Here is a 20,811-nt window from a genome sequence, read left to right on the forward strand (position 1 = left end):
ACATATTTGGCACTAATTTTGACTTAGTCTCTATTGTTGAATTAAATTTTGCATTGCTTTCTTTAGGGCACTGAGCTAAATTAATGAATCTCCATTCATGTCCAGAGTTTTTGTTTTGATTTTCTTCTCTCCACTGCATAATAAATAGCCCAGCATAATTTTTTATTTATTTAGTGGAAGAAGACAATCTGTAGCTTGGGGAAAAGTGTATGTATTTGGGAGCTGTGGTAGGTGGTGAAGACTATTAACTTTATGCTAGATCCTAGCAGTAAAATTATTATAGCCCCAATTCAAATTAATTTATAGAAATATATGTTAAATAATTGTATAATTTTTAAAATCAAGATACCTTCTTAGATGTAATAAATCTTGGCTAAAATCTATCTACTTAAGAGTGTTACTAAAGAGTAAAGCATTGGTTTTTAAACCAGGGTCCCTAAATCAGCAGTATCAGCATCACCTAGGAGTTATAAAAATACAACTTCTGGGCACCCCTGCAGACCTGCTAATTTAAGAAATCCTGGAGTGAGACAGAAATCTGTGCTTTAACAAGCTCTCCAGCTGATTCCAATGCACACTGAAGTTTGTGAATCACTGGGATTAAATCCATCTATCAAGATAAATCATTCTTAGCAACTTTCCACCTCACTACCTTACCCGTTCGTCTTAGCAGTAGAAGACTGTTCAGGATATGGACTTGTATTTATAGCAAAAGGAAAAGGTGGGTTTAGCAAAATGAACAAATGGTCTTTTCATTTTTTTACTGCTAACCTTTCTGAGCCAGATCATAGGAGGACAAAAAGAACTGGTGCATTGAAATGCCTACCACAACCTGGTAGGTAGAAGATTTTGTTAGGAAGCGATTTGTAATTATAATAAAAACGAAGACCACATATTTTGTGGCATACAAACAAGCATACTCTTCAAATTTATTTTTCTATCATTAACTTTTAAAGCATATTATGTTCTTGCTTTTCTTCTTTTTTTCTTAACATTTCTTTAGACCAGTAGTTTTTTGTCATGGATGGAAATCAGAAGTGACTGTTAACTTCAAAACTAAGTGTCAATGTTCTGTCCATCTTCCTTGCCCCATCTGAAGATTATGAATTGTAGTTCTGTTCTGGGGAATTGAAAAGGTGTATATATAGTTCTTTAAACTCTGCAGGGGATTTCAATGCATGACCAAGGTTAAGAACCATTAATTTAGAACAAATTTCAAAATTTTCTAATTCTAATAAATAAAGTCAATGTTATAAGGCATAAAGTACCAGATTTTTCTTTTTTCAGAAAACACCAGATTTTTTAAGTTAAAAATTGCAATCCAGAGTGCAATTGGATTGATCTTCAGAAATTTTAAACAACCACTAGCTTTGCTGATAATAAGAGCACATGTTAAACACTTGATTTAATAAGTGAATAAAAACCTTTAGTCTCCTACGATTCCATAGACAAGCAGACCTTTATAAGGAGTAAATGAAGTGAGGTGGATGTGGAGGGTGGTTTTCACAGTTCCCATTCCCTACTATAGATAATACTATTCTCGGTGTTAGGACGCACAATCCCCGAAGAGAGATTCCTAAGTGTGTGCATGTGAAGTGTTTGAGCTACCTACCCAGCAATCAAATCTAGAGCCCACTGACAATTTCAGTATGTCTCAGAAATAAAAGAGCCTTTCCACTCAAAGCCTAGGCTATAGCACCTCACTCTTATCTGGTAACATCCCACAAAGCCCTAATTCCAAAATTGTATTTAGTCAGTATGCACCAATGTGACCTAGCAATTATTAAAATATTGAAATACAGCCATGGTAAAGTAAGTAAAGTCGCTCAGTCGTGTCCGACTCTTTGTGACCCCATGGACTGTAGCCTACCAGGCTCCTCTGTCCATGGGATTTTCCAGGCAAGAGTACTGGAGCGGGTTGCCATTTCCTTCTCCAGGGGATGTTCCCGACCCAGGGATCGAACCCAGGTCTCCAGCATTGCAGACACTGGCAAATATATTATGATAAAGTGCAATAACTGATAAGCACCTCCCTAGTGACTCAGTGGTAAAGAATCTGCCTGCCAATGCAGGAGACATGGTTTTGATCCCTAGGTCAGGAAGATACCCTGGAGAAGGAAATGGCAACCCGCTTCGGTATTTTTGCCTGGGAAATCCCATGGATAGAGGAGCCTGGTAAGCTACAGTCCATGGGGTTGCAAAAGAGTTGGATACAACTTAAATAACAATAACTGATAAACTTAGTTTAAAAATTGCAATATTAAATTATTCCAAGTTAATTGTGTATGTGTGATAAAAGATTTCTCGTTTAGGATACGTGATAAATGGAATTCCTTTTATAACATCTGAGAATTGTTTTCATAACTAGCAATTTATTGGGTCCGTTTTATGCCCTACATAGTAGTAGCAGTAGTCGCTGAGTCATGTCTGACTCTTGGGGACCCCACCAACTGTAGCCCTCCAGGCTCCTCTGTCCGTGGGATTCTCCAGGTAAGAATACCAGAGTGGCTTGCCATTCTCTTCTCCAGAGGATCTTTCTGACCCAGGGATCAAACCCGAGCCTTCTGCATTGCAGGCAGATTCATTAGTTTAAGGCAGATTCCTTAATTGACTCGCTACATCAATTTTTTCACAGACATCAGTTTCTTATTTTGGAGAAGGAAATGGCAACCCACTCCAGACTTCTTGCCTGGAAAATCCCATGGACAGAGGAGCCTGGTGGGTTGCAGTCCATTGGGTTGCAGTCGGATACAACTGAGCACACACACACACACAGTTTCTTATTAGGTGTGATTTATGTAGTAGATAGAATTTCTAAATTGTTTGGTGCTTACTTTAGTTTACTTTCTAGTACATACTAATTGTTTTCAGTACATAGATTTTACTAAATATTATTAAATAATTTATAATAAATTATTAAAAACATTGGAAGAGACAAAAGTTTAAATTTTCAAAGTATTTCTTTTGGATATCATGAATGTGATTTTTTGAACCTTAGAAAAAATAGAAATGTTATCAATAATGAACCTAGTCCTGAATTGTCTAATGATACAGTGCAAATATCAGTCTGGTACATCTTTTGATATATAAGATATCAAAATCAAAAATAACAAATCAATATTAAAAATAAATTATATTTTAAAATATAATCTATATTTTTGAAATAAAATCAACTTGATTTTCAATAAAAATTAATGAACTGTTTTGTTGTTTTTTAGTCCCTAAGTTGTGTCCAACTCTATAGTTGACTCCATGGACTGTAGCGCATCATGTTCCTTTGATCATGGAATTTTCCAGGCAAGAATACTGGAGTGGGTTGCCATTCCCTTCTCCGGGGATCTTACTGACCCTGCGATCAAACCCTCCTTTCCTGCATTGGCAGGTGTGTTCTTTACCACTCAACAACCATGGAAGTCCATCAGTTTTCACTTAATATGAAATGTTGATTTCAAATAATGATCTAAATTTGTATTATTAAAAATTACTAGACTTTTTTGTCTTCAATGACATTTAATTTCTGTTAAAATTAATTTGTGATCAAGAGAAAAATATTAAAGAGCTTTATGAAATTGCATGTGTGCTAAGTCACTTCAGTCGTGTCTGACTCTCTGAGACCCTATGGACTGTAGCCTGCCAGTCTCCTCTGTCCATGGATCCTCCAGGCAAGAATACTGGAATGGGTTGCCACTTCCTTCTCCAGGGGATCTTCCCAACCCAGAGATGGAACCCATATGTCTTATGTCTCCTGCATTGGAAGGGGGGTTCTTTACCACTAGTACCCACCGATTAGTTTCATGAAATAAGCTTTTGTAATAATAAAAATTTTCAAGTAAAGCCTTTGAAATAAAAAACTTCAAAAACACTTTATCAAATATGTTAGTAAAATTCATAAAATAAGAATTTTAGAAAAAATTAGAACTTTTAACATCATCATGATATTCAGATCAGTTTTATGTTTAATGTTTGGAAAACAAGCTTTTTTTTACAGAAAGGAAAAGAAGAATTGGTTTTTATAAATGACATTCTAAATATTTTTTTAACTGTATAAGGAAAAAATTATTTCCCTTTTGAACTGAAAATAACTTGAAAACTGATAAAAGATATTTTAGATATGAAAAATGTTTACAGATACTACTTAACACAAAAATTAATAAGGGAGAAATAACATGATAAAATGTACAGATTTTCTAATAGCTTATGTGAAAATGAAATTTTTACGACAAAACTCAAAAGTGTAACGCTTAAGCACCTTGATTTATGATGCCCTAAATTTGATCAAATGTTTGCAGAGCTCTGAGAGACTTCACTTTCATTTTTCACTTTTGTGCATTGGAGAAGGAAATGGCAACCCACTCCAGGGTTCTTGCCTGGAGAATCCAAGGGACGGGGGAGCCTGGTGGGCTGCTATTTATGGGTTGCATAGAGTCGGACACGACTGAAGTGACTTAGCAGCAGCAGATGAATTGGTTAAATAGGACATTCCTATAAGAATTTTTATGATTTAGTTAATAATAAATATATTGAATATTTAAAAATACACACAGAAATACTGAAAAAACATAATGCAATCACTGTTAACTCAGTCTAGTACATAATTCAGTGGCGTGGCAACACCACTGATGTTAAAAGAACTTATAAACTTACTGAGATTTCATGTCACTCATGGCTCTAAATCTGATGGAGATGTCTTTAAAACAGATCGAGGCAGTTACCTATATTAAATCTTATCTTTGATGGGGACATCATTTAGCTGATGTCATCCATATAAAAAAAAAGAGCACATCAATAATTTATAGAAATTAATAAATTGCTTAGAATTTATTTGAATAATATAATGACTGATTTGTGTTATGATTTATATTACTTGGTATATAATTTTATAATATAAGTAACATACGCACTGGAATGGGTTGTCATTTCCTCCTCCAGGGATAACTTGAAGTAATATTCTTAATTTTTGATTTTTATATTGACTTATATATTAATTGATACCAAATCAGTTGTCGAATTTTTGAATATGACCCCTGCCCCTTGCCACCCCATTAGCATAATCAAGAGGCAGATTAATTGAGGCACTCATGACCCTGACTAAAGTGGAGTAACCTCAATAAAAATTGCAATAACATGTTACACAGTACATTCTCAAGGGTTTAAAATACAATGTTAAAAGTTTTCATTACAAATTATAAGGCATTATTTTATATTGCATTATCATATTTTAATGAAATCGGGTCTCTTCTCTTTACAAAGTATTAAATCTTAAATATTTGATGTGGAGATTGTAACATTCCATTTCATTGAATGTTCCTGATTTGGAAAGTACCAGCAAAAAGAGAGTCATACACACACACACACACTCACACAAGAGGAAGTGAAGGGTATTCTATGTGTGTTGGGTTCTATTTGAGGCAGAGTACTTCATCCAATTATGGTTGTCTCTTTGCCACTCACTCCAGGCCAGATTCTGAATGTGCAAGAAGTGAAAACAAACCTAGATAAGAGGTAAAGGGTCAAGAACAGAAAGGAGGTGTACAGGAAGAATTTAAGTGTAATTTTCTATTCACCTTAGCATCAAAAGAATTTCAAGTAAGTTTCATTCATATAATCTGGAAAAATGCTATTGCATTGCCAATGAGAGAATAGTAAGTGACATACTAGAGCAAATCAGCAAATTAGAATTAAAAAGATAAGAAAAAACTTTAGAATAAGAAAATGGGAGAAGAGAATTAAATAAAGAAAGCTTTCAGAAAGTCTCAGATGGTAAAGAATCTGCCTGCAATGTGGGAGACCCAGGTTTGATCCCTGGGTCTGGAAGATCCACTAGAGTAGGGACTGGCTGCCCACTTTAGTATCCTTGCCTAGAGAATTCCATGGACAGAGGCTACAGTCCACGGGGTTCACAAAGTGTCGGACATGACTGACTGACTAACACTAACACTTTAGGAAGAAAAAAGAAACTGAAAAGGATAAAGATTAACACAGAAATATTGACTGAAGTCTTTAGTTTTCTTGCATACTCATCTTTGGTGATTCATTCCTCAGCATGTGGAAATAAATTTATGAAATAACAGTTAATATTTCTCCATATATATATTTAATTAATTTATTTTTTGTTTAAGGATAATTGCTTTACAGAATTTTGCTGTTTTCTGTCAAACCTCAACATGAATGGGCCATAGGTATACATATATCCCCTCCCTTTTGAAACTCCCTCCCGTCTCCCTCCCCATCCCACTGCTCTAGGTTGATACAGAGCCCCTGTTTGAGTTTCCAGCCACTATAGAAGATGGTATGGAGGTTCTTAAGGAATCTAGGAATATTTCTGCGTATTTTTTAAAGTTTTAAAAAGACTGATTTGAAAGAAAATATAAGTGGAAAGAAACTCTTTCAATATTGAATGACAAAAACTAATGTGATTGCATGTGTGTGTGTGTGTGTGTGTGTGTGTGTATAAAACTTCACATTTGCTCTTAGCTATAGTTATTTTTAATTAATTATTTTAGGAGGAAATGGATGAAGAATTGTACTCCTAAGTAAAAGAAACAACCATAAGCACCACAAAAGATCTTTGAGATCCAATTGTCATATGAACCTCTTTTCTGTGGAATTCATTGGATGGGGTCTCTGCCAAGGCTGTTAAAAACCTGAAATGCCTGTTTAACAAATTCAATAGTTTGTTATCTTTTCTTAGCTCTGTTTGTTGACTGGAATTCAATACTTGCATTCATCCCAATTTATTTCTCGGGATTTAGATGGTGGAGAAGCACTGATAGGATCTCTGAGAGTGGAGTCAGTTACTCTCCTGTGATAAAATTCCTGGTTGATCGACGCTCTTTTATTTTTTCATTTAGCAATCTTTCTGTCTTCCTTATGTATTCTCTACCACAGGACTGCCACGATTCTAGGTTTTCCAGACAAGCTTCTTTTCTTGCGCTTAAGCAGAAACCTTTGTTTTGTTCCATTAGGTACAAATTTCTAAGTCTTTTTTTCTTGATCCTTTCTAAGAGATTGGTGCTGAGACAGGACATTAATTTAAGTAGAATAATTCTACAGATCTTTATGTTTTCTGATTTTTAAAAAGTTCAATATATTTTAAAAACTGAATTTCTTTTTTCTCTTCTCCCAATATAATTACTCTTTTTTCCCTTGCACTAGAATCTCTGATCTTGGTGGATCAGGGCTTAAGAGAAGCAAGGTTAGCAAGTGTCAAGAGCAACTGTTCCTTTATTAGGTGCTTTTCCTTTTTTTCTTTTAATTAGATAGGTGTTATTTTTGAGTTTTTTTTCCTTCCAGGCTTTTGAGGCATGTGGAGGAAGTCATTAATGGTGTCTCAGTATTGAGGAAGCTTGCTCTCTCCACCTTAGAACCACACTTCCTGTGTGGCTTGACAAGGCCAGTTTCCAGCTGATCCTTTGATCACTGAACCCTCACATGATGACGTTGAGTACATATGTAAACATTTACTGAGATTTAGTAGCTAAATAGAAGAATACAGTTTGATGCAACAAAAGTACATTGTGGTTTTTTACTAAACGTATTGTAATATTATTGAGCAGAGGAGGTAATGTTCTTTTTCAGGGGAAGGCATTAATTACCACCAAGAAGAACTAGATATGAAAAAAATATAAGAAATATAGTTTTTTTTTGTTTCAAATATTGTAATTTTATGGTATATTAATTGAAGTAATTTTCAAAATAATCTTACTAGAGAAGCCCCATATTTAAAATAGTACAATAGCTCTTACATAATTTATTGAATTAGTGCAGACTTATGAAAAGAAATATTTTTATATATTCATGACATATGGCAGGGTCTGTTTATTCTAATAACCAACTAATTACATTTTTTGACATTCATAATAACTATGATATATTTTATAAAAGTTTTACAAAATACCTTTTTCCTAGATAGAGGATCTGATTAAAGCTGACTGGATTTTTTTAAAAACAGATTTTTAGGGTTTTTTACCCCTCCTCTCTAATCTAACATTATTTGAACTTAAATTCCTGTCCTTTGTGTCATTAGAGCAAGCCAAAATTTCCTTTAACTACTTCAGAACATTTTAGAGACATCTACTGGAAAAGCACATTATTGCAAAGTTTATAAAATTGTCTTAGAAAGTATATCATTACTGATATTTCAAAACATATCTTGGATACCATATCACAAATCTAGGTCACTTTGTGAAGAGAAGCTTGCTGACCCTCAAGAAAGGTGTAACAAATGTAAAATATATAAAAATGTTACTTTGATATTGGACTTGGTGCTCCTTTTTCTTCCCAACAAAACTCTATTCACTTACGCTTTTTAAAACTTAGTTTCTTCTTAAGAGTATGACTAATATTTTAGTAGCTAATCTAGAACTTCTTACCAGAATTTTGATTCTCTGAGTTGCAGCAAAAAGAGCATGTGTGGAAGGTTAGTAATAATATAAATAGTATGTTGGAGAATAAGACCACAGAAAGAAATGCTCCATGGGTTTTTTTTTTAATGCTTTATTTTATATTGGTGTATAGGTGATTAACAATGTTGTGTAGTTTCAAGTGTACATACAGTAAAGTGATTCAGTTATACATAAACATGTACCTGTTTTTCTTTTCAAATTCTTTTGCCCCCATGGATTTTGGATCACACATCCTTTCCTAACAGGCTGGGGACTGGTCTAGTGAAAGAGAGAGAGACAGAAAAAGAGAAGGGCAGAAAATGAAGCTGGAGAAATAAATGAGAGTATAGTTGCCAGCAATTCCATTTTCTGATCTATTGATTATATATTTAAAAAGACCTCCCTAGCCGCAGCAGCAGCAGCAGTGCAATTTAAATTAAAATTGTTACTTTTTCTATTATGAAGTTAATTTTGTTGTGGGAAGGAAAGTTGTGGGGAAAGAAGAATTTATGAAATTCGTGTAATATTTTACAAATTTTCTATGAATAAAATAATTCCCTCCTGTTGTAAAGGACTAACACGGAAGTAATTGTCATCGTGGCTACATAACCCGGTTATTTCAAACCCTTGAGGGCTCTGAAGGGATTTAAAGAATGGATCAGCCACACTGATTGTTCTTGCCGTATTTGGAGCTGCTTGTCATATGAGACAGCATTGAGAGTGCTGTCAAAGGAAACCTGACAATTTTCTCTCCCACGTATGAATAAAAGACTGTTGGCACATATATAAGGCGTGATGAAAAGGGGAGGAGTACCTTAGTATGTAATTGGGTAGGAATCAGAAGGAAAATGTGTGCACTCCCCCTCACCCCCCACCCCCTGCCCCAAGGATAGATGAGATAATGAAGAACGGTTCAAGGGACAAAGGGACACAGAATTTCTTGATACTACCAGTGCATCAACTGCACTAATAAAAAATTCAACAGCTTTTATGTACTGCAATAAAAGTGAAGACTGGGATGGTCAGGATATCGTACGGAGCAACAGTAGGTTCCCTTGGAATCACAGTTGTATTAGGGTTGATTGTATGACAAAATGACACAATGGGCACATCTACCATCAGAAAATTATTCCTACCATAGATTTCAATGGAAAGAAGACCTTCCCACAGCAGCTTAACCAGCAGGTACCTGCATAATTCTAGTTACAGTATTGTGACAGAAAGTCGGAGTCAGAACTGTTGTGGGATGTGTTTGTTAATGGGGATTCAAGATAATGATTTGTGAATCTAGTATTAAAGGTATCCACAGGTTGCTTCCATTATACCAGGAGGTGTTGTTAAAACACAAAGCAAATCCCATTTGGATTCAGTTTAAATATTTCATATAATACTTTGAAAAAAGAGTACATAGTATGTATTCAGAACTGTCAACCAATCTTTTTTTTAATTGTGTGTGTCTATTCATAATGATGGAATTCTGTGTTTTTTCCTCCTAGGCATAAACAGTCCACCTTTAGTGATTAATAATCCATTAGCAGGTATAAAAGGAAGAAGCATGAAGAAACATAGTCCTCATCAGCTGGAGACCATGACAATCTTTGACATACAGACTCCTCTTCCTGCTACATGTCTGCATTCAGTCCGTTAGGTACAATAGGACGTGGAATGACATTCAAAATTTCTAGAAGGGTATATTGTGAACCCTTCTGAACAAACACTGAATATTTAAGAAATGCTAATGGAATTAATAATCCTAAGGATCTTTTTTCATAAGAAGAGAAATATAAAAATGAACTGTAGACTTTAGAAATAGAGTACTAAATGTTCTCCAGAACTCTTAACCATCTGACATACATAGACTATAAACAAATATGTTTTATCACAGAGAGTATGTCTGTGTACCTGATGGAAATCAGAAATCCTTTGAAAGCTGGATCATATTTTGAGGTTTTTTTAGAACATGCCAAATTACCTTGTTTGCAAATATTTTTGGTATAGATGCTGCTATACTCTGAAAATGTATTAAGTAACATTTATGAAATTCAGTCCAGATCCAGAATAAATAGCAGTACAGTGAAATTTGCTTAGGATTCTCAATGAATGGGCTAGAAGAACCATATATAATATCCTTAACTAAACTGCAAGTTTCCTAGAGCTTTTATATTACAACTTTCTTTTTTTTAAATGTGAATCATAATGGTTTCTCTACACTTACATTAATTTTTAATCACAGTCTCTTACACTGTTGATTGAATTCCCTGCTACCGCTAATGGCCTTTCTTGTAATATTCATTCATTTAAAATATGTATTCTGATGCTGTATTTTATTTTTCAAAGGAAACCTATTTAAAGCCCAAAGCAAAATAATAGTCACATGGATGTTAGACCATAGCAGGTTACCATGCATTTGATCAGGCTTGCCACCAGAAAATCTTTAAACTTTGTTGAAAAATGGCTCCATTAGGATATGTTTCAAAAAGCAGAATTTCATTTATAGATGATATTATTTCAAATGATTGAACTGGAACAAAACTAGAAGATGATTTTATTTTTACATAGGGTCACTTCTAAAGACAGTTTACTTAAAAATATAAAGTTAGGATTTCTGATATTTTAATAAGGCATTGTTGATGCCATAGAGCTAAGGGAAATTAAAATATTTAGATGGATCTCCAATTATTCATCATATGAAACCAATACAAAAATGAAAGAATTTAAAGGATGGCTTATGAAATTTTAGGGTGCTGGAATAGCTCTCACATTAGGAAGCTCTAAAATAGTAAGTCTTGGTAGTTTCGCTGCATGTTAATTTACTTGGGTTCAAAAGAGAAAACACAACTCCTTTGGAATCAGTTGCTTATTCTTTAGTAGTTTTATGCTTCTCATTGTGATTATGAAATTGCTATTAGAATATACCTTTTTAAAAATTTTAACTGGAGGCTAATTACTTTACAATATTGTGGTGGTTTTTGCCATACATTCACATGAATCAGCCACGGGTGTACATGTATTCCCCATCCTGAACCTCCCTCCCACCTCCCTCCCCATCCCATCCCTCAGGGTCATCCAGTGCACCAGCCCTGAGCACCCTGTCTCATGCATAGAACCTAGATACCTTTTAGCTGGCACTTTGGTCCGCTGAAACCAGGACAGCACTTCCATTCTAATGAGGTAACAATCTTATGTTGCATCCTGTACACAGAATTTGATATCTTCTGAGATCTAGAGGAGAGGAGCACAATTGGGGGAAAATAGATTATTTGTCTCACATTAAATTATCGGTTGGAATAAAAGTGTTGGGGATGATGCCTTTAATATAATAAGCATATGTTAAGTGTTATCTGTTATTCTTCTTATCATAATAATCTTCATCATCAATATTACTGTCAAACTTAGAGTTCTTTAAATACATTATAAAACAACATTAAGGTTTATACTCTTTGGTATTTAAAATTTATACCTATCATTATGTTTTCTAAAGATACTACGATTTTTCCCTTGATAATGCTTTTCACTAAACCAATGTTAAAATCTATTTTGATTCTAATGTTTAAATAGGTTATGGGAATAATTAGTTTTAGTTCTTACTATTTCTTATATCATTTGGATTAAAAGAATCTGTTTTTCTCCAGATCAATATTAAACAACTTGAAACGAGTTAGACATTGGTGATCTGATTAAAAATATGATACCACTATGATTTTAACCTGTACTTTCTTATCTCTCAAGTTTTTAAATTATACTACCTATTATTTCTCTTATATAGTATCTCTCTTAGAGGGAGAGAGAGAGGAAAGAAGCCGGGGGTGGGGGGTGGGGGGAGAGAGAGAAAAGGCTCTAACATGAGAAAATGTTTCTGAGAAGAAACCATGAAAGGGAAATGAAGAAACTATAGCATTTTAAGTTAATAATCAATATATAATAAATAGAAAATGGTACTAAATTGCAAGCTTTAAATATGTAAGTGTAAATCATAAATACAACTTGGTCACATGATTCTTATCCCTATGACTTTAATATTTAGGTAATACTTCTTATTAAGTGGGTCTGTGAAATTGGTTTGTATTATCTTGTTTAATCCTCGTATTAGTTCTATGAGGACAGTATTATTACCCTGGCTTGCTGATGAGGAACCTACTATTATCTGAATCTGTCACATATGACTATGTGGAGACAACAGTAGTCACTTTCATGGATAAACTCTGATTATGTGGGGAAATGTATTATAACAGGCTGGGTCTTACTTTCTGTGATAACTTGACGGGTGATTAATTATGTGTGAAATTATTTCTCAATTTTAAAATGAGCTATACGACTTCTTTCATCTCTGAAAGTAGGCTAATCATTTATCTGTATTTATTTCTGTAAATTATAATCAGCAAATAATTCTGTCCAGTGAAATAGCGTCTCTAGTCCAGCAGCTAATGCTAAACAGGGGGTAAGGCAGTTTGGGAAAAGACTCTAGAGTTTATCAGGGTGAACTCAAGCAGTTAGTTGCATTACTGTCGGACTCAACCACTCCTGCTTTGACAAACTGTATCCCTGGTGCATGTGGCTCAGACAAAGAAAAACTGACAAATGTTGCATTTGTACTGAAATAGAAGGTAAATGGAGAGATTCACTCAAATGTAGAGAAAGATTAAAAAACGGGAACAAAGATACATATTTCTAGTTTGTTCAAAGAGAAAAAAAAAGCTCACCTTAAACTCAGAAGGGCAGTGTGATTAGGGTTACTCTAGTGATATTTTCACTACTAAAGAATTAACAGTCCTTTCTTTGTATTGCACATTGACTAGGAAATTGTCGTAAAGCGAATAAATGCCAGAAGAAGAACTGGACCTCAGGTCTCCCAAATCCCTAAGATGTGCTTAGCTCATTGGACCTTGGACCTTAGCTTTGCCCTTAGGGACTAAGAAACACCTTGATTTTATGTATCCTTACTGCACACTGTTCCAGACTGATTCATTGCCTGAGTTATTTTGTATGATAATTTGCATAACATTAGCCATCATGGCCTGAATAACAATTTTAGTTTTTATTGCAGGCTTTCCTGAGACACCCCCAGCTGAGCTACTGTGACTGCATGAATTCAGAGAATTTATCACTCAGCCTCACATTTTAGGAGAATTATATAATTAAAAAAAAAACCCTAAGTAACATAAGTCATTAAAATAGACACAAGAAGAAAGAACCCACCTAGGTGCTTTACCATGCATAATTGCAATTAGTGGCTTGCCAAGTTATGGGCTTCTCTTTAGCCTAGTATGAAAGGGAAATTATCAATAAACCTTTAGAACCATATGAATTTCATGGAATTAAAGGATTGTTGGTCTGGTCATAGAATAATAGTAATAATAAAAATAGAAACAAACATAAGAGTTAACATTTATTAAAAACCCACAAAGTACCAGGCACTAGGCTAAGCATGTTACTCCATTTATCTCACATATGCTAAAAACACCCATAAGTGGCAGTTCAGTTCAGTTCAGTCGCTCAGTCGTGTCCGACTCTTTGTGACCCCAGGAACTGCAGCACGCCAGGCCTCCCTGTCCATCACCAACTGCCAGAGTCTACCCAAACCCATGTCCATTGAGTCAGTGATGCCATCCAACCATCTCATCCTCTGTTGTCCCCTTCTCCTCTGCCTTCAATCTTTCCCAGCATCAGGGTCTTTTCAAATGAGTTTGCACTTCACATCAGGTAGCCAAAGTATTGGAGTTTCAGCTTCAACATCAGTCCTTCCAATGAACACCCAGGACTGATCTCCTTTAGGATGGACTGGTTGGATCTCCTTGCAGTCCAAGGGACTCTCAAGAGTCTTCTCCAACACCACAGTTCAAAGGCATCAATTCTTTGGCGCTCAGCTTTCTTTATAGTCTAACTCTCACATCCATACATGACTACTGGAAAAAACCATAGCTTTGACTAGATGGACCTTTGTTGGCAAAGTAATGTCTCTGCTTTTTAATATGCTGTCTAGGTTGGTCATACCTTCTCTTCCAAGGAGTAACTGTCTTTTAATTTCATGGCTGTAATCACCAACTGCAGTGATTTTGGAGCCCAGAAAAATAAAGTCAGCTACTATTTCCACTATTTCCCCATCTATTTGCCATGAAATGATGGGACTGGATGCAAGGATAATTAGTTTGTGCATTTTAACTAAAGATCACACATCTAGTTTAATGTGATGGCCCTACCCTGACCCTCCTGTACATACATGTACTTGGTATGATTAACTTTCTCTGCATATTACAGGCCACACATGATTATGGTATAAGCAGTGGGTATTTTCAAGAAACATTACATACCTTTGAGGACAGGGTCCACTGGTCCAGCCACAGGGCCCTCTGCCACTTGGAACATAAGTGACTTGGTTGTCCAGTATCACTGTTGGAGATAATCTGGTATGTACATAAGCGCACCAGTTCCTAAGGAAGAGATCATTTACATTAGGGAAATATTATTTTCAGAAAGCATTCTTTTCATCAAGATTATTTTCATAGACCTATGTCTACTGCCACTACTGTATATTAGATACCTTGAAAATTTGATATCTAGCTTTAAAATATCTAGAAATGAAAGAAAACATGCCTGTTATTGCATGACTGTATTTATGGATAATAAACATTGTAAGATCAAAGTAAATTAAGAATAAATCATAGCTAAAACCAGAATCTCTACTGTTGAGCTATAAGCTAAGTCAAAATCCAAGATTGCCCTTATGCAAATTATCAATATTAGACTGAGATAGTGACTCAAACCTAGACCCATTGAACAATATGCAGTAAGACAAATGTAAGCAAATGAATGGTGTAAGGTTCAAAAGAGAAGAAAAATTGTTATTAGCCACAGGTGACATGATTGTGAATGAAGAAAATACAGTCAATGTAAATGATTATAATAAATGAGTTTAGCAATTTAGTGAAGATTAATATCAACATTTTTATAATTAATAAAAAGTTTAGCCATATGGCTAAGATCAGTTATAGTTACAATAGCAAAAATAACATTAAGCTTATTAAATTTTAAACAGCAGGTAAAATATTGACCAGCTTAAACCAGTTTCGTATTCTTAAATACATCATTGATTAATCAAATGGAAATAGCACCAGCCTAAAGGGGTCTTGCTTCCTTGAGCAGACTGTTGGTTAATGAAACCTTGAGTTATTTCACAGAGACAGCACTGGGCACATGTAAGACAGGAACCCTTATCTCCAGAATAACTGCAGGATCAAGAATCTTTGGTTTGTGGAGCTCAATAGGACAGAAATGTTGCTATTTGAGGCTTTCATGAAATGAGAAGTTCTTCAATCAGGAAAATCTGGCTTCCAGCAACAGAGGGAGCTTATATGGACTAAGTCAATCAGGTTCAAGACTAGTCAATCAGGTTCCAAGTTTAAAATTTCCCTAATTCCCCCAAATTTCACCCTGAGCCCTGGATGCAGGAGACAGCCAGTCAACCTTGCAATACACTTTTATCTTCTCAAAAGCTGGTACCTTGGCTTCTGTGCACGGTGGAGAGGGAGCCCTTGCTAGGTAGAGATTTTGGTGATGCCAAGGGAGAGAAATCTTATGACTGTCTGCCAAAGGCACCGGGGCACTATGGCCCCTGGCAGCATGTGAACCCTGGCCCGACCCTAAGTGGCCGCCCAGACCAAACTTGTCTAGGGGTCAGCAGTCAGGTTCCTGTATCCCTGCTGCTGCTCTCCAGGCTCCTCCGTGCTGTTTTCACTTCTGAGAGGAGAAACTGCTTCAGGATAAGACAACTTTAGGGTGAGTAACCTTGTTAAAAGGTGCCTGTGCTGAAATTGTGCTGAAACCTTCTCAGGATTGTTAGAGTCCCACCGTAAGGGTGGGTGGTGTGGCTTCCCGGGTGGCTCAGACGGTAAAGACTCTGTCTGCCACTCGGGAGACCCGGGTTCAATCCCTGGGTCAGGAAGATTCCCTGGAGAAGAGAATGGCAACCCACTCCAGTATTCTGGCCTGGAGAATCCCATGGACAGAGGAGCCTAGTGAGTTATAGCCCACAGAGTCGGACAGGACTGAGGGTCAAACACTTCCACAAGGTAGGGTGGGAATTAAAGGCTGCTGAGGTACTCAAAGGATTGAGTCCCAGGCTTTTGAATTTCTTTGTCCATGCTTGTCTGTATCTATTTTGTTAGGCTTGGTTAATAGCCATTGGCTCTTGGAATGACTGCTACCAAGTGATAAACTTGATACATTTAAAAAAAACAACTTTTATTTATTTATTTTAATTTTGGCTGTGTCCTGTTTCCCTTGCGGCTCACAGGTTCTAGAGTGCAGGCTCAGTAATTCCAGCAAACGGCCTTAGTTGCCAGAAGGCATGCATAATCTTCCCTGACCAGGGATCAAACCTGCATCCTCTGCATTGGAAGGTAGTTTCTTACTCACTGGACCCCCAAAGAAGTCCCTAAACCTGATATTAATGAGGGCCCTCTGATTCAGGAGAAGACATTGCTCTCTGACTAGAAATTTTGCTTTCTGCAGGGGTTGGCTTTTCACTCATGCCTATATGATTGCCTGGAGGTATAGATGTATGTTCTTAATGGAACCAGCCCTGATTACTCTGCTGTGTGAGACAGTCAAGGAGAGATGAGGGAGTGTAAATCAGGAAAACTGCCCACTCCAGAACAAATTCTGTGCCTGGGTTAGGGGAATTTTCCACCTAAGACACCTCCTTGGTATCATTTTCCTCTGGTCTTCCTGAGGTGTAGGGGGGAAACTTCCAAAATGGGGTACCTCAACCATTTACTTGCAAATTTAATGGGAAAAGAAAAGAAGTATGTGACCATGCCAATCGGCCTAAGGAGTAAGCATAGGAAAAATAAATGGGAAATACATGAAATAAAATTAGTAAAATGGGAACTAGAAGAAAAATCATCGATTTCCAACTTGGTCAGCATGATATGAGACACCCATGAGCCTTTAGAGTGAGTTAATGAAAGAGATTAAAGAGAGAAAACAGGTGGGGCAATGTTATTAAACAAATAGGAATTTAAGGAAGGTTGAGATAGTTAAAGAAGTAACAGGAAAAAAGAATTTTATGTAATTACTTGCAGTTTAAATAATATGGTAGTCAACTTGGCCTGCATTTAGCCAGCTATAAAAGCAAAAAAACACCTTCCAAAACACAAATAAAACTTTAAGAGAATGCTTAGTAAGCTCATTGAAAATAGCAGTTAAGTAGTATTAAATACATCTAAGAGTGGCTGGAGAAAGTTGAACTATCTCCAAGATGGAGACACTTTCTAATGGAGATATCTAAGAATCATTTGGTTACAGAACTCTATCAGTAAGTTTGTACCTGTCCTTGCTTATAACATGGCTCTTTCAATTATGTGCTTTTATTCTTTAAAAGGTAACATGTTCTTGCAATTCTATATAAAACTTCCTACTGTATATATGGTATATTAAAGTTATGAAAAACAACAACAAAAAGAAAATGGCTTTCTTTTGTTACACAGCATAGCTCTAACATCAGCTGGAGTCTGAGGCAAATGCCACAGAATGGCCTTTGAATTATAACACTCTCTTACAATTAGACTTCTTTTGTAAAAGAGGAAAAATGGGAGGAAATTTGCTTTATCCCTGTTTGTTGAAAGGGAAGAAGCCTTTATACAATTGAATACATTTTGGTTTTTCCTCACTGATAATTTTAACCTTCTTTTGTATCAGCCAAGCTAGCAGGCATTAAACAGCTATTAAGTGTGTGTGTGTACATGTATGCAGGGCTTCCCTGGTGGCTGAGCAGTAAATTGGCCTGCCAATGCAGTAGACACAGATTCCATCCCTGGGTCAGGAGGATCCCCTGGAGAAGGAAATGGCTACGCACTACAGTATTCTTGCCTGAAAAATCCCATGGACAGAGGAGTCTGGAGGGCTATGGTCTCGGGGGTTGTAAAACTTCAGACATACTTTAGTGACAACAACATATGTTTGTTTGTCAATATATGGCAGAGAGGAAACTCTGCCAGTAGGAACAAACATTGGTGGTGGTGCTCAATGCCACAGGCTATAATGTGGAGGAGGCTTTGAAGTGAATGCTTTCTACCTGGAAATTGCCCAGATGTCTTGATTCACTTGTCTGTGGTCTTTACTGGGGAGGTAAAATGCTTTGATTTTCTACTAGGAAGATTAAACCCCAACATGCTCTGAAAGAAGTGAGTGCTTGATTATTTCAACCTGTTTAGTTGTTCAGTTGTGTCCAACTCTTTGCAACCCCATGCACTGCAGCATCCCAGGCTTCCCTGGCCTTCACTGTCGCAACCTGTGTCCTCTGTCAAATTCAGCTTTGAATCTCAGGTAGCCTCCTCACTTCACTTTCTTCAAGGTGATATGGTCACCTCTTCCACCCTCCTCATCAGGTAAGCTTTCAAGGTGGTGATTGAGACAGATCCTCTGCAATAGGCAAGCCCACATCCAGCACGTGGGAGAAAACTACTGACGGTCCTCTGACCAAGCTGGCGGCAGTCATGGGAATGCGTGGATGGAGTTCCTTGGCAACTGGCTAACACGTGTGTACACTATACTTCCGACAACCATCTCTAATGGAAAGGTTTCCAGTGACCCCTGAATGAGTCCTCACATCCACGCGGTTCATCTTTGAGACTGTCGGTCTCTTCAGTGGTGTCTTGGGGAATTCTTACAGCCAAGTCACTGCTACGTTGGCTTGTTTCTTTCCAGAAACCAAACAAAACTAGGAACTGGCTTCTAAATCCTAAGGTTCAAATAAACAAATAAATCCTAAGGTTCTTGCTTTCTCTTTCATGCCTATTGAGGCTGTTTCGTTTCCTTCTTTTTGAGGGGAGTAAGGGAAGGCCATTTTCTCGAGACTTGCAAACCATAGACAATCCATTTGCAATCCATTCTCAGCTCTTGGGTTTAAAACTTAGGATATTGACCAAGCTTTGATGTAGGGGTTGCATGCCCACCCAGGTGCTCTCTCTCTCTTTCTAAACCTTCATTCTTGGAGGGGTGGGCTAACCCCTCAGAACCAGCATTAAGGTGAAAAGTTGGTGAGGAGGGCAAGACTCTACTCTATAAAGGAAAAAGTATGCTTTGAACCCCAGATTGGTGCCTTCATCTCCGGTGAACTCAAGGGTGCAGCCAACATTGCATCACCCAGATCTTGAGTTTCTGCTGGTAGACACCAGACCCACCCTATGTATGTGAGAAAAGGCCTTTCTAGGCTCTTGGTATTTTTGCTAGCCAACTAGTAAACTATTTTGAGCACTACTATGGAAACTCTCCAAGCTGTTCTGTTATAGTTGGGAGAAAAACATCAACCTGAAATTCCTGAAAAATTTCAGGAAGGTAAGTCTAGGTGTTTGGGATGACAGGAGGACAGTAAGAACTAAGATGGCTGACCCAATAGTAGTAAAAATTCGTCCAGGTGCCAGGACTCCAAATTCAAAGCAATAGCCTTCAAAAGAAGCATGTGGAGGAAAGTATAAAGCCTCTGATAGCCACATTTCTTATATGCCAATTAATCTGACTTTCTTAACCCCCATATAACCCTCCAATGCTGCTTGTACAAAAATTCAGAGAGGGGTCCCTAGCGAGCTTCTGGTTAGGATTCCAGTCTTTCACTGCTGTGATCTGTGAAAGAAAGTGAAAGTGAAAGTTGCAGAGTCCTGTCCGACTCTTTGTGATCCCATGGACTGTATAGTCCATGGAATTCTCCAGGCCAGAATACTGGAGTGGATAGCCTTTCCCTTCTCCAGGGGATCTTCCCAACCCAGGGATAGAACCAGGTCTCCTGCATTGCAAATGGATTCTTTACCAGCTGAGCCACAGGGGAAGCCCTGTGATCTAGGTTCAATACCTAGTCAGGAACTAAGTTCCTACAAGCCATGTGACATGGCCAATAAATAAATAACAAAAACTCAGGACCAGAGATTATCATTTTTGTACATTTGAAAGCCATTAACCAAACTGTAGAGGATATATATCCTGTGGTGCCAAACACATATACTTTGTGAACAGCTTTATCTAGAGCCTACTGCTGGTTTATAGTTCTGGATTTAAAAGATGCTTTTTGCTACATAGCCCTGAGTCCCAAGAATTGTTTGCCTGTGAACGGGATGAGCCAGAGACTAATATAAAGACATATTTTTTGGATGGTATTGCCACAAGGATTTTAGCATGCCCCTCCCTGCTGCTGCCTATTTTGCGGGAAGACTTAGCCAAGGAATTTAGGGATCTCTAATTGATGGAGTTTTAATCTAATATGTGGATGATATACTAATTGCTAGTAAAGTTAAGGAAGCTTCAGACCAAAATATAATCCTCACTTTAAACTTTTTGGTAGACCAGGGATATAAAAGCATAAATTTTCAACCAATTTTAAGATATATACAATTTGAATTATCAAAAGGGCAAACAGATTTACTGCAAATAGGAGGAA

The 20,811-nt window shown here is 36.8% G+C and overlaps 1 protein-coding gene across 2 annotated transcripts in view; it reads right to left on the reverse strand.

The window, feature by feature from the left end:
• MMRN1 (multimerin 1) overlaps positions 1–20,811 on the reverse strand; it is a 63,218-nt gene that overhangs the window by 28,342 nt on the left and 14,065 nt on the right. For both annotated transcript variants that reach the window (XM_043871299.1, XM_043871298.1), the window contains exons 2-3: positions 14,693–14,812; positions 11,500–11,606 (exon numbers count right to left, since the gene is read on the reverse strand). In XM_043871299.1, coding sequence (XP_043727234.1) covers positions 11,500–11,606; positions 14,693–14,812 — 227 coding nt within the window. The remainder of the gene's footprint in view (positions 1–11,499; positions 11,607–14,692; positions 14,813–20,811) is intronic.

The sequence above is a fragment of the Cervus elaphus genome, chromosome 17, assembly GCF_910594005.1.
Source record: "Cervus elaphus chromosome 17, mCerEla1.1, whole genome shotgun sequence".
NCBI lineage: Eukaryota > Metazoa > Chordata > Mammalia > Artiodactyla > Cervidae > Cervus > Cervus elaphus.